The following is a 14,680-nucleotide window of genomic DNA, read 5'->3' on the forward strand; positions in this document are numbered from 1 at the left end:
GTTTTGATGATGTAGATTTTGTTTTTGAAACATGCCTAGAGGTTAGTTTTAGAAACATTGGTGAGAAAAAATAAAATAAAATTTAAGGTGTAGTGAAGACTTTACAAAACCAAAAGGTAAAATAGTTGTGAGTTTGATTTAGAGCAGAGGTTGGCAAACTTTTTCTGTCAGACGGTAAATAGTTTATGGTTTATGGGCCATATGGTCTTCGTTGGACCTCTTCAGTTCTGCCATTGTATTGTGCAAATGACTGTGTGTAATATGTAAATGAATGAGCATGGCTGTATTCCGATAAAACTTTCCTTAGAAAAATTGGCCGTGGGCCAGATTGGCCAAGTAGGCCGTAATTTACTGGCTCTTCCAGGGCTGGGGGCAGGATAGGGGGTAGGGAGTGGGATGGCTTTAGTGAAAGCATTATCGAAGAGGTTCTGCTTTTTTGGGTCAATTTCTTTCTTGTCATCTAAATTCTTGTACACTACGGTCTCCTTTTGGGGAGAAGCTGTCACTGTATAGCCTTCCCCATTGGTTTGAGTGCTCACTTGCCTTCTTGTTGGGCAAATTAAACTGCAGACATGAGTTCTCACCAGTGCCTTTTCTGGTTTGTGATTCCTTGTTCAGTGTAGAATGCAAAATGGGAGACACCTTGGGGCTTCTGATGACTCTGCTTAACCGTCTGTATGTTTGAAATCAGACTGGATGAAAAAAAATGTAAGGCTTAGCACAATCTCTCTGATGGGCCTCTTCCCCTGCCAGACTGTTCCAGGTGAAGATGGAACGGGAACAGCACCAGACCGAGATCAGGGATCTTCAGGACCAGCTGTCAGAGATGCATGATGAATTAGACAGCGCTAAACGATCTGAGGACAGGGAAAAGGGAGCTCTGATTGAGGTAAGGAAGGTGGTGGTGGTGGGGGGATGTGGGATCAGGTGGTGAGGCAGGCCCCATCTGCCCGGAGAGGATGGGATGGGGCGGGGTGGGGGGGCAGGGTGTGTGGAGTCTGGATACTACAAGCCGTATTCCATTACGTGCATTTGCTCCGCTGTGCCGATGGCTAGATTCCCGAAAAGCATCCTCTGTAATAGTTTTTAAACTTTGTCTTAGGAAAAATTTCAACCGTACAGAAAAGTAGAAAGAGTAATTCATTAACTTCCATAGAGCCCCAACCCAAATCCAACAGTTGTCAACATTTTGTCCTACTTCCCCACTTCTTCATGTCCATTCATTTATCCTATTATTTTTTCATCTGTCCATCTCTTCATCTTTGCTGAGCCGTTTCAAAATAAATTATAGATAACGCCACACTTCACCCCTAAATTCTTTGGCATGCATCTTTAAAAAATTAGGGAATTTTGTTATGACAATACTATTATCATACCTAAAACAATGAATAATTCCTATAATATAACAATAATTCCAATACCTGGTTCTTATTCAAAATTTGCCGGTTGTCCCTCCAGTATATTTTATAGTTGTTTCCTCCAGCCCCAAGCCGGGATCCAGTCAAGAATCCCGTATTGCTTTCATTGTTCTCTTTCTCTGAGTTTATTTATCTTAGTATTCTGCCACCAATTTCCTATTTCCTGCTCCCTTTCCATTCCATTGATGGAATGTGGACCAATGGCCCACATTCTGGATTTGTCTGATTATTTCCTTATGTGTCCATTAACTTGTTCCACTGTCTCCTACATTTCCAGTACATTTGAAATTACGCCTAAACACTAATAGATTTGGGTTAAACTTTGGACAAAAACACTTTGTAAGTGATGCTAGTTATGGGAAAGTATTTTAAAGATGCTTATGCCCATATAGCACTTATCACAGATTTTTTTCAAGGCCCCCATAAGAATGTAAGCTCTAGGAGGCAGGGTTGGTGGTGGTTGGCTTGGCGTTTTATCCTTATCAGCTGTTCCAGTGCCGGGGACATATAGCACTTGGCAAATATTTGGCGGATGGTTGGATGGATGCATTATGAGTGAAACAGTGAGTGAGTAAATGAATGAATGGGATGCATTTGCTGTGTACACAGGCTGCCTGTCTGGCTTCTGCCCATATCAGTATATTCCCTATTGACTATTTAGTTCTTACCAATCCATGAGTCAGTAAATGAAGCCGACTCTTCTGCTTAGCGTTTGTTAATGATTGTGTGGTTTCTCAAAGACAGTTATTATCTCTTCCGTGAATTAGACTGCCATCCTATTAATGTGGTAGATACACACATAGGCTGTGAATGTCTACTTTTTTTTAAAAATTGGAAATGGGTATAATTGAAGATCAGAAATAGAACTTTTATCTCTGCCTATTTAGATGTCTCGATATTGGCTATAATTATCATAACCTGTATTTTTGGCATAGTTTTTTTTTAAAAAATTACTTTATTTATTTATTTGACACAGAGAGAGATCACAAGTAGGCAGAGAGGCAGGCAGAGAGAGAGGGGAGGAAGCAGGCTCCCTGCAGAGCAGAGAGCCCGATGCGGGGCTTGATCCCAGGACCCTGAGACCATGACCTGAGCCGAAGGCAGAGGCTTGAACCCACTGAGCCACCCAGGCGCCCCTTTGGCATAGTTTTGAAGCTTATTTCCATATAAGCTTCAGTTTATAGGAACAGCCAACGAATAAATGATACACAATTTAGAACAATGCAAAACAAAGAAGAAGAAGAAGAAGAAACCATAAAAAAGTAAAACAGTAAAGGTACCTTGTCAGCATTTACTTCTCATTTTCTGCAGCTTTCCCCCTAAGGGCCTGGGTCTTGTCTTTGTTCTGGCTGTGGAGTTCAAGTTTCTGGCTGCCTCTACGCCTGGGCTGTCAAGTGTTTTTTCACTCCCTTCCTTGTTTCGTGTTGGGAGTAATTCCCTCGAGGGATTTTAGATCTCGCTCTTTGGAACTTAGAGTCTCTTCCCTATGACTTGGTGGTGGCAGAAAAAAGAATGCTGGTGGCCACCCAGTTGCAGATGTGCTCATGAATTCATTTTACCATACGGGCAGAGGGGAATTGTTTCCCTTCTCCTATATGAGCATCTCTCTGTCTCCACGTAGACCTTTTCTCCTGAGAAGGCCTTGGGTATGTTCCTTAGCACCTGTTTCTCTTTTTTTAATCCAATGGCTTTATCCTAAAAACTGCCACGTTCGTGATATTATATTCTTCTCATGGCTCTGCCTTCTTCTCGGGACTGAGTTACAAAGACAAGGTACATTAGAATGGGGTTTGAAGGGGCACCTGAGTGGCTCAGTGGGTTAAAGCCTCTGCCTTCGGCTCAGGTCATGATCCCAGGGTCCTGGGATCAAGCCCCACGTCGGGCTCTCTGCTCCGTGGGGAGCCTGCTTCCTCCTCTCTCTCTCTCTCTGCCTGCCTCTCTGCCTACTTGTGATTTCTCTCAATCTGTCAAATAAATAAAATATTTAAAAAAAAAAAAGAATGGGGTTTGAAAATGGTGTATTTGTTGCAGAAATATTAAAACATCATAAAATGGGGGCGCCTGGGTGGCTCAGTTTGTTAAACGTCCGACTTGATTTCAGCTCAGGTCATGATCTCAAGGTTGTGAGATGGGGCCCTACATCGGCTCTGGGCAGAGCATGGAACGTGCTTAGGATTCTCTCTCTCTTCTCTTTCTGCCTCTTCTCCCCTGCTCACATGTTCACTTTCTCTCTCTCAGAATAAATAAATAAATAAATAAAAATTTAAATTATAAAATGGAATTTTAGAACGGAGGGGTGGTGAAAACATTTTTATTTCTATATTTTCTGTTTTAATATCTACATTTATTTCTTCATTGTCTCCCTATCTGTTGATAGCTTTCATCTACCCTTCTATAATTTAGGGACAATTATAGTGTCCCTACAGCTTTGATACCTGCTTTTTAAAAGTTCGTTTGTCAGGCGCATCTGGGTGGTGTAGTCGGTTGAGCATCTGACTCTTGGTTTTGGCTCAGGTCATGATCTTGGGGTCATGAGATTGAACCCTGTGTTGGGCTCTGCACTCATTGTGGAGTCTTCTTGGGATTCTCTCTCGTTCTCCCTCTGCCCCTTCTTTGCACGTACCTGCTCTCACTCTCTCAAATAAATAAAGAATTCTTTTAGAAAGTTCATTTTTCCTTATTATAATCTAGATTCTTCCTATTTCATTTTTTAGGGAGATAAGCCATAATAAATTTTATCATCTTTCTCTATTTATTGATTCTCTCTCTTTTTTTTTTTCCCCAAATGACGTAAAAATGTGTTGAATGTTTTTCACATGTGTCCTTTTAGTTCTTTAGAAAGACTTCCTAGGGGTAAGTTCCCAGAAATGATGTCAACTGAACAGTTTATGGCTTTCAATAAAAATGTAGCTTCACAAACAAATTTAAATAGAAGACTTCGCCATATCCTATGATTCTTGTGTGGACACTTTATTGATTCTAAAAGGGGAGGGTGTTATTTTTGCTGCTGGGAAGTCTTTTAAGTTGCTGGATTTTCTCACTAACTGAAACCTCTAATTGTTAGTTGTCATTTCACCTGAAATCCTGTTTCCTTATAGGTTCGTTTTAGCCCATTTGACCTTGATCTATTTTATATCTGCCCCTTTCTTCTGCTAGCCAGTTAGTTCAAGAACGTCAGTTATGCTTCTTCCCCCATGTCTTGCCTCACACGGTGCCAAGCAATAGAGCAAATGAATAAATAAATTTCAGTTTTGAAATTAATTTAGAACTGTCACTATTTAAGAAAAGGAAATAATTCTGAATTGAACCACATGCTTCTTTGTCTTTTTAAGCACAATGCACTGAGCATATATGAATGAATATAATTTAATTAAATAGTGTATTTATTTATTTATTGTTAGTGGTCACTAGGATAAGGATATGAGCCTCAGTTTTAGTGATGTGTTTTCAGGCTGGTGATGAAAGACACAGAAAAGGAAACAGAGCAGCACATCTGCTCTGAAAATAGCCGATATTGTTGGCTTTCTGATTATTTGCCTCTTTCCTGTAATGGGAGGAACAGCATCTACTGCTGTCTTTCTGCAAGATGAGTTAGGGCACAGTTAGTTTTCGGTGTCAGAGTGGTTTTCTCTGGAGGTTCATCCTCACTGTTTCAATCAGTGCCTTTAACTTGTCAGCAGTAGTGAAAACATGACCTATGGTTTCTATACCACTAATAAAATAGACCCTATCTCCTTGTCACATTCAATTTATTCTTTATATCTTAATGAAAAGTGGCCTGGGGGAGTCTGATAACAGATGATAGTTATGGCCAAGTTTTCCATGGCATTTGGCTTAGAACAGGTTCTTAAACACAATGAACATTAAACACTTCTATTTTTGAGTGTTTGAAAAAGGCTGAAGGCTTTTTATTTTGGGGAGGCTTGCCAAATGCACAAGATTTTTCATGAAAGCTCTTTTAATGTTTCGCATTTTGTTAAATAACATTGGACACCAACACAAAATCAGTAAAGTAACAGTAAGAGAGAATAAAGTTTAAAAAAGAAGGAAAGAGTAAAAAATACCATTCTCTTAGGATAAACCATAGAATTGACCAAAAAGAGGTGACTTTGTTATTCTGTTAAAAAGTTGATCGTTCTGGGCTTTTTTTTTTTTTTTTTTAAGTCAAGTTGCAAAAGTGATTACAAAATAAGTTTTCAACCACTTCTTTGTCGGTAAATTCATTCCTCTCCAGTCTGGGGGTAATGGGTGAACATGAGTCCTTGCTCTAAGTACCATGACGGGGGAGTTTCTAATCCCCAACCAGCGTCTTTGATGGGAGCCTGTGGTGCTGATGGGATGGGCCTCCTTGCAGCAGAGACTGGTAATGGCTTATCTCTGGCATATTCCAAGATGTGAGTACTTAAAATATTCTGGTATTGAAATTATATTGATCCGAGGATAGACTGTGCTCAGAAATGAGGTCTCTAACAGTAAAACCCTGGTAGGACAGGACTGCACAGCTTACAAATTTTAATTAAAAAAAAAACAAAAACCTAGAAATACATTTTTTGTCAACTGTGATATGCTTTCTAGGCTACTCTTTTGGGGGAATAAATTACATAATTCCCTATCAGCTACAGCTTTGTCATAAGACCTTTTCTGTGTCCTCTCAATGAGTGTGGGCCTCCGATAGAGACCTATAACTTCTGGGAAACATGCACACAGAGGAGATCAGCATTCTTCTCAGTTTGGCGTGGACTACTGGTGAGTCAGTGGTGTGTGAAATGAGGCTTTCTATGGGCAAGTGAGCTGCTGGCTTGGTATTCTGGTGTGTGGGTCTCAGCGCACCTGCTGTCGGGACAGCCACTTGCTGCTGCTAATAGCAGCCAGGTGCCAGAGTGTACTTTCCTTTTTATTTCAGCTTTTCTTTTTTCCTTTCAGGTTCTGGGCTTGTCCCTTTTCTTTAGGGAGAGGGACCTCCTTAGAGCACTTCCAGCCAGACACAGTGCTCTGTTGTGTTTGCTTCGAAGAGACTGAGCAAGCACGGTGTAATTGTTTGCCCCTCTCCTCCTCGAGTGTGTAGGCTTGTTGTTAGGCCCACAGGGGCTGCATGGTAAAGAGAAGGGCAGCGGTCTCCAGTGTGTCCCAGACTTGCACGTGTGAGCTGTGTGGTCCTAGTCATGTTAGTTTCTCAGAGCTCTAGGTTTTTTGTTTTGTTTTACATTTAAGAATGAGAATACTGTTGGGACGCCTGGGTGGCTCAGTTGGTTAAGCAGCTGCCTTCGGCTCAGGTCATGATCCCAGCATCCTGGGATCGAGTCCCACATCCAGCTCCTTGCTCAGCAGGGAGCCTGCTTCTCCCTCCGCCTCTGTCTGCCAGTGCTCACTCTCTCTCTCTGACAAATAAATAAAATCTTTAAAAAAAAAAAAAAGAAAAAGAATGAGAATACTGTTAATCGCCTTGAATATTCATAGGAGTAACAAAACTCCTAGGAGTTTTGGAAATGCTTAGCACAATTCTTTTTACGTTACTGCATACCAGGCACAGTCAAATTTGCAGCCCCTCCCTGCCCACATACACACATACACATTCATTCGGTTTTTATCTCCCGGATGGTTTTGTATCTGCAGCGAGCCTGGATGCATAGAGGTTTTGAAAGTGCTGATTCTGACTGGCCAAGACCTCCCTTTGTTTTCTCTGATTGGTGTCCCTAGAGAGACATGCTCATCTCCGATGGACAGTTACTTGTGTTTTGAAATTTATATTTTTGAGATGATTGGCAGTAAGGCTGCTGAGGTGGTGAAGTAAGGTTTTTGAAATCTCTTCTGCCTTTGGTCTGTACCCTGGACAACTTCCAAGGGCTGCTAAATGATACAGTGCGGTGTAATCTGATAGGATCTGTACAACACGGGCTGCCCAGGCGACAGCCGCAACCACAGATAACAGCACGTTGGTGTCAAACAGACTGTGAAAACCTAGGTTCTTGACATGCGCTGGTGACACTCCACAAAAGGCGACACAAAGCACAGCTATATTCTGGAAAAGATAAGTGTGGGAAGAGGAACTGCCTTATCATCAAAACAACTGAGAAATGTGTGAGAGTAAGAGCAGGAAACAGGGGTTAGAATCACAGGGACTCTACGGAGAGGCTGGCAGAAGGCCCAGGAAGACCTGCAGGGGTAGCCGGTAACAACAGTGATGGAGGCATCTCTGGTCCTCCTGGAGGAGGGGCCGTCAGCCTCGCACCAAGCAGGATGTCCCCCTTTGACAAATCTAAGGATGGGCTCCGTTTTCCTAAGACTGGCTCATGTGTTCTGTGCTTGGTGCTTCAGAGGCACTCAAATTACTGTAGTGACCTGGATGAGTCCCTCGGCATTTCACCGACTCCATCAGTGCCTGCCTGCGAGTTTCTGGAAGGGTGAAGTCTTGGTCTCTGCAGCGTGGTTCTTCCCTGGGACCGCGGGGGTTCCCCTGGTTCAAAAATGTGCATATTCTAGAGAAAAGGAAAGAGATTCCATTGCCAGTTATATTTTCATCCCCTCACGAGTCACATACTCCCTGGAATGGAAAGTTTCTCATCTCTGAGGCCTCGGGTCCCCAGGTGGCAGCCGTTCCTCTGATTCCACGGGAGCTCTAAGAGCACAGGATGTGTGCGTCCTGTGAAAAAAAGACACTTGTTTAGAATTCTGTTATCTGCAGACTTCTGGGTATTGCACATGTTAATTCACTTATACTCAGAACAGACACATTCCCGATATCATTGATCCGTGCACCAAAAATATGATCAGATCAATATCCTTCTTTCAAGGGGCTGTAGTCTAGCAGGGTAGAAAAGAAAAGAGTCTGTGTGGACTGCAAGGTAAAAGAATTACGTGTTCTGAGACGTCCAGCTAAAGTGAGAAGGATATCAGGAGGGGCAGTCAAGGAAGACTTCTTGGAGGAGGTCCTGCTGGATCTATGTCTTCAGAGATTTTTCTGAGAGGCAGAGAGAGGCGGGACCAAGAGGGAAGAAAGGCACATGAGACAAGGGAATGCGTGTGGATAATGTCATAGGGGCCCCAGCTGAGTGGCTGGACGCAGGAAGCAGGTGGGTGGTGAGAGAGCCTACACCAGGGAGGTGAGGGAAAGGATCTAAGATGTTAAAGAACTTTTGAGTGGTCAAGGACAAGGACAAAGGCAAGAGAGGTCATGGACGCTTCCAAGCTCAAGCAGGTGATGCCATTTATAAGAATAATGAACAGAGGAGGAGGAAAAGAAAGAACTTGATGAATTCACTGAAAAATATAAACCTCCTGAGCCTGAGGTGCCCAAGGGACATCCAGATGGATGTGTCTGGCAGGTCGCCGCAAGTGCAGGTCTGAACTCAGGCAGGAGTCAGAGGTAAAGGTTTGGGAGTTACTTGCTTAGCATTAATAGTTGGGGGAAACATGGATGAGCTTGCCAAAAAAGAAAAAAGAATGCAAGTTGCATTCTTAGGGATCATCTTAGCTTTTGGGAAGAAAGAGAGAAAAGCCAGAAGAAATTGTGGTAGAAGCAGCAGCCTGAGGGAAGAGCACGGACTGTCTTTGAACTGCAACGCCAAAGAGAATTTTAAGGAGACGGGGTGGAGGGGGGTGGGTCAAAGAAGGGTCGAGAAGAATGAGGACTGGGATGAAGCCTGGATGTGGTGATTAAGAGGTCACTATGACCTTGGAGGGGGCAGTCTTAGTGCAGTAGGATCCAAAGCCATATAGCAAGAGATTGGGGAGTGACTCGGTGGTCAAGAAGTATAGTGAACAGAAATTACACTTTCAGGAAGTTTCATGGAAAAGCTTGTTTTTGTTTTGTTTTGTTGCCTTTGACCCAGGGGATTCTTATGCCCCGAGGAAAAGGACATAGATCCAAGAAACAGAGGAGAACAGAATGACAGAAGAAAGATCACTGATGGGGGCGCCTGGGTGGCGCAGTCAGTTGAGCTGCCTTCAGCTCAGGTCATGATCCCAGGGTCCTGGGATCGAGCCCTGCATGGGGCTCCCTGCTCGGCAGGAAGCCTGCTTCTCCCTCTCCCACTCCCACTGCTTGTGTTCCCTCTCTCGCTGCATCTCTCTCTGTCAAATGAATAAATAAACATCTTTAAAAAAAAATCACTGATGGAGGAAAGGCTTGGAGCAGGCTGGTGAGAGGCAGCTATGTGTGCGTGAAGTGGTTGTGGGTGGAGAGGGCCTGGTGTGCACAGGAGAGCCTGGGTGCCGAGGAAGCTGAGGCAGGCTGTGTTGGAGTCCCCGCCCGCAGGAAGAGAGGGTGTCTGGGGCTTGACGAGAGCTCAGTGGGTTTGGGACAAAGATGGTGAAGTAAAAGGAATGCTGAGCTTCTGGCAGGACACACTTGGGTTTAGGTAATGTGATTTGTAGTGGAACTTGTTGCCCCAGTTTTGTGACTTTCTTCGGAAACTCTTGGCAGTTAAGGAGAAGATGGGAGTGTTGCACCTGCTCAGAGCAGGGAGCGGGTCAGGGGGAGAAGGGGCGGAGTCAGCCCCAGTCCCAGGACCTTGGGTCCCAGGGGTGGTGTGGAGGCAGGGAGGCCGGCCCGTCAGCATGGCCCCCACTGAAGCGACAGCACGCAAAAGCCCATTGACTGCAAGGGCGACAGACCTTTCACTGCACAGGAAAGAAAGGAGGTGGAGAAGGCAGACGTGCCCCTTCAAAATAATGAAAATGGAATCATTTTCCCTTTTTCTCTCTCAAATTAAATCAAACTCAAAAAAGCCATGACAGACAAATCGAGGGCATGATGGCCTCAAAGGAGTGAAAGGGAGAGGGGGCGATGGTCCAGAGTGGTGGGTGGTGTGGGGAGGAGAGAGTCGGAGGATGGCTAGGGAGTAGGGCAGCCCATCTGGGCCGCCCCGCTGGGGAGGACCTGCATGGCCCTCAGCGAAGAGGTTTAATTCTCACCTCCCCTTCTGTGCTTCCTCTCTCCAGGAACTCCTACAGGCAAAACAGGATCTTCAGGATCTGCTCATCGCCAAGGAGGAGCAGGAGGAGCTCTTGAGGAAGCGGGAGCGGGAGCTCACCGCCCTGAAGGGAGCCCTGAAGGAAGAGGTCTCCAGCCACGACCTGGAGATGGACAAGCTGAAGGAGCAGTACGACGCAGAGCTGCAGGCCCTGAGGGAGAGCGTCGAAGAAGCCACCAAGGTGAGGCACCATGCCAGGTCTGGCCGGACCCCGGGCATCGGCTTGGGGACAGATGAAGGGGCAAGACCACCTTGCGCACACCCGTGCCAGTTGTTTTCCATTACACAGTGAAGCTCAGTTTCATCAGATCATGGAAACAGAGCTTGGCAGGGCTGCTGTTGACCATCCTGAGTCTGTAATCTAAAAATTGTTACATGGGTGATGCTTTCACTCGAGGTGAGATTTGGAGGCCCATGCGCGAGCCTCTCGCAGAACCCAGAGCTGGACCCCTCTGGCTGGGCCTCAGGTTCGGCGGCCCGGGGCACCGTGTGGCTTTGCTAATGGGGCAGGGTGGCAGGCTGGGCCCAGATTTCTGGAATCCTTCACCCCTGCCCCTGCCTTGACCGGTTCCTTTTGACACGGGACGCCTCCCGTTGCACGGTTCAGGTTCTTTTCTCAGCAGAGTTCCATGAGGGTTAATGGGCTGAATTGTCCAAACCCTCTCAAGATAATTTTTCTCTTAATTGAATTCTTGGCTCCTGCGAATAGATTGAAAAATTATGTTGAGGTCTTTTGAAGGGGAGAATGCTCCGAAATACCATGCCGCCTTAAAGGAACGAGAGAAATGACAGAGCATGAAGTTTTTAGAGTCTTTGCAATGCACAGGTTAGAGATGTGAGGAAAGAACTCTTGATGTTGTTGCTGTGTCATTCTGTGACGATGACAGCAACAGCTCTGAGGGAGTAGGCCCCCCTCTCCCCGAAGTTCCATAGTGATTCACTGGTTTTCAATTACGGCATGGTAATTGCAAATGACAAGAAGTGAAAGATGGTTTTGTTTGTTATAACAATAAAAAGTCTGGGAAATAGTCTGTTTGGGGTTGTTATAACCGAGACTGTTTTTTTAAAGCTCTTCTCGGTGATTTGCCTTGGTTTTTGTTTTTTTGGTTCTTGTTTTGTTTTGTTTTGTTCTTTTGCTTTTTTTGAGATATGCTTTAGTTTGGGGGAGAAGATGGAAACTGATTTAATTTTTTGTTGCTTTGAGAGGATGTGTGTGTGTTTTCCCATCTTCAGTTCTTTCTGGGCAGCCGCCTGGTGTCCTCACTCCAGGCTTTTCTGGGCTGTTGTTTCTTGGGGGACATGCTAGGAAGCTACTGAGTAAGATGATTCTTCTTTGAACCCGGCGTGTGTTCACCACCTCCAGACCTTGCACCAAAGCTCAAGTTAACATGGGTGATAATGAAGGGTATTTGAGGAGGGGGTTTGGGGCATGTTTATAGTGATTTAAATATAAGGATAGTTAAGCTTGTGCCACACCCGGGAGGCAAGGGGTTTTGTTAGAAGCTTCTGCGTCCTCTCAGAGACACTGGAAGTGGGGAAGGGAAGCAGGGTAGGTGAGTGGAACGGAGATAATCTGTAGAAACCTTGCCTGTTGCATTTTTACCCTTCCAAAGGTCAGTACTGGATGTTAATTTACAGCATTTTCATTATGTCTGTTCAAGAAAGATAACTTCATTGACGCGTACCGGTCTGCGAAAGAAGTAACAGGTGAGTTCACCAAGATGCCTGTCGTGGGCAGAGAACATAGGGTTTCTGAGCACCTGAAAACCCACACAAAGGGGTTCCCTGTAGCATCCAAAGGGGTGCATGCCAGCTTTGCCCCAGGTTATTTTCCTCAAGGTTTTCGGCATCTTTTCCCGAAAGGACAAATCTGATCATGTCAGCCTCTGCTTAAAAGCTCTCTTGGCTCACCATTGCCCCAGACATAAGTTCAAAATTGTTAGTGTAGTAGGTCCTTTCTCTGCCCAACCCTGTCTCCGGAAAACTCCGTATTGTTTTAGTCCTTTCAACTCTGTGCACATGTGGACTGACTTCCTTCCAATTTTCTGCCTGACCATCTTCTCATCCCTTAAGACCCTCCCCAAGTGTCCTTTCCCCTGTGATGGTGACTGGGTACCTCCCTCCTCTCGATGGGGTTAGTGGTACCCTTCAATAGGGTTTTGGTAGCTCCCTGCTTATTCCTCTGCTGTAGTTTATAACATACCATGTTGTAATTCATCCTGTCTACCGACTTCACTAGACTCTGAGCTTCTTCAGCCAGGGGTCATTTTTGTCCCCCCTCTTTTTTTCTCTAGAGTGGGAGTGGCAAACCCAAGTACCTCAGGGCCCAAAAAGGACATAAATGAGTGGGCCTCCGGGTGTGTTGTTGGGGTAATAGTAGGGCACGGTGGAGACTGTGGCAAACTAGGAAGTGTGTAGGGTCTTTGCTATAGGGTCAGTTGCTTCTGTGCTGCTGTTGAAAGTTGTTAGTCAAGGGATCCTGGGCCCATGTTGCAATCTCTCTCTCTCTCTCTCTCTTAAAGAAGCCAGATATCTGGATGTTGATGTGAGATTTCCCGGCTTTTAAATCAGCAGGAAGAGAATGGTAGGGGCCAAACTCAACCCATCAGCACATTGACAGCATGTGTGTGATCCTTGTCTCTTGAGTTTAGCACAGTGTCTGGCACACAGCTACATCTGTGTGATGTCTGATGAGTGAAAGTAAATGGAAGACAGATTCCCCTCTTAAGTAGATTATCAGTCCCTGTGGCATGGTTCCTGTTGGGTTTTCTTCAATGGTGATGTGGAAGGTCTTTTAAGAAACCCTGCTATGACTCTGTGAATCTCTGTACCTTGCTTTTGTGTTTCCATGCAGTTTCTTAAAGAGCATCACGATTGTCTCTTTGCGACAGTTAGCGTTTGCTTCTGAAGGTGGTTGCTGAACAAATGTGACAGAATCATATCTAATGGAAAAAATTACGTCAGTCTAGTGGACAGAAGCTGCCTTTTTATTAAATGATTTAGATGTGGGTATTCTAGAATAGAATTTTAAGATTATTCTATAACAGAATTTTAAGATTATTCTATTAACTACTTGGAGGAGAGTGAATTAAATATATTCTTAAATATATTTTTAAACTTGGTAGAGTGTCTCTTAAATGTGTGTGTGCACAAGCCTTTAACCTTTTCTTGCCCCAGAGGAGGGACTCCTACCACCACTGTGACTAAAAGACTTACTTGGTAAGTCTTAGGAGGCAGCCCAACTGTCTGGCATTAGTGTTTCTGGTTTTTGCCAATGTCCTGGGGCCTAAAACCCCTTAAGTGCTATCTTATAGTTGTCAAATAACAAATATTTCATCCTGGCCTGAGCTTGAGCACTTAAAGTTTTACATTACTGCGACAATTGGTGAAAACTGTCAGGTTCTGTTACAGACATTTTACAGGTATTCCAAATAGGTACTCTGTAAGAGTGGTTTGTGTAGACTTAAGCAGCTACGCCTTTTTAAGAACAGGTTGACTGCTTCCCGGACGAGAACTCACAAGTGCTGTGGTTTGGGGGGATTTCCTCAAGCAGAATGAAGCAGATCTTTCCCTCCAAGCCGTGGTGGTCTGGGTCACTGGGTGAGCTACTTGAGTTCTCCTCCCGTAGGGAACTGGATCTTCATGTCTATTGGAAAGGTGGGTTCTGTCAAAGGACATTCTTTCAAAGGACCTTTAAGGACTTTGACACCATATTTCCTGACATACTTTTTGGGTTATAAGACTTGTTCTAGTTTTGAAAAGGAGATGTCCTTTCTGTCCTTGAGTCTGTGGCCTTGGCCAGGACCGAAGCGAAGAAACGGGCAGGGAGTGGGGTTGTGAGTGACTGCTGTCTGAGAGAAAAATGAAGCGCGTCTAAGAGCATTAGTTTCTCCTTCCCACCTGCAACTCCTTGTGCAAAAGAGAAGGGCAAATGGTTTAGTGTTTCCAGGTTTTCCAGAGAGTGGGCTCAGCTCAAATGTCCAGTTCCTCCACGAAAGGCCCCTGGTTGCTTCTTGGGCCTTACCATTTCCAGGGACCTGTGGATGCTGGAAATTTTGTCCTGGGTTTTATCTCCCCTGTCATACTCAGGACTGTCGTCATTTCCCATTTGGCATTCCTCATGTGTGTGGCATTTACTTGGAGGTCAGTAAACGTTTGTGGATCACAGGAATAAACAGACAAAAGGGGAGATTCCCTTTGAGTCCTGACAGTCCTAAGATGTTAGACTGTTTTGGGGTCTCTCATGGATGAATTCGAATGGTTTCTTGCGGAAACGACTAAATCTTGTCT

General features: G+C 44.7%; 1 protein-coding gene across 5 annotated transcripts in view; it reads left to right on the forward strand.

Annotated features, from left to right (window-relative positions):
• CGNL1 (cingulin like 1) overlaps positions 1-14,680 on the forward strand; it is a 161,840-nt gene that overhangs the window by 70,936 nt on the left and 76,224 nt on the right. For all 5 annotated transcript variants that reach the window (XM_032341441.1, XM_032341443.1, XM_032341442.1 and 2 more), the window contains 2 exons: positions 754-889; positions 10,359-10,571. In XM_032341441.1, the coding sequence (XP_032197332.1) occupies positions 754-889; positions 10,359-10,571 (349 nt within the window). The remainder of the gene's footprint in view (positions 1-753; positions 890-10,358; positions 10,572-14,680) is intronic.

Source organism: Mustela erminea, chromosome 5 (assembly GCF_009829155.1).
Source record: "Mustela erminea isolate mMusErm1 chromosome 5, mMusErm1.Pri, whole genome shotgun sequence".
Classification (NCBI taxonomy): Eukaryota; Metazoa; Chordata; class Mammalia; order Carnivora; family Mustelidae; genus Mustela; species Mustela erminea.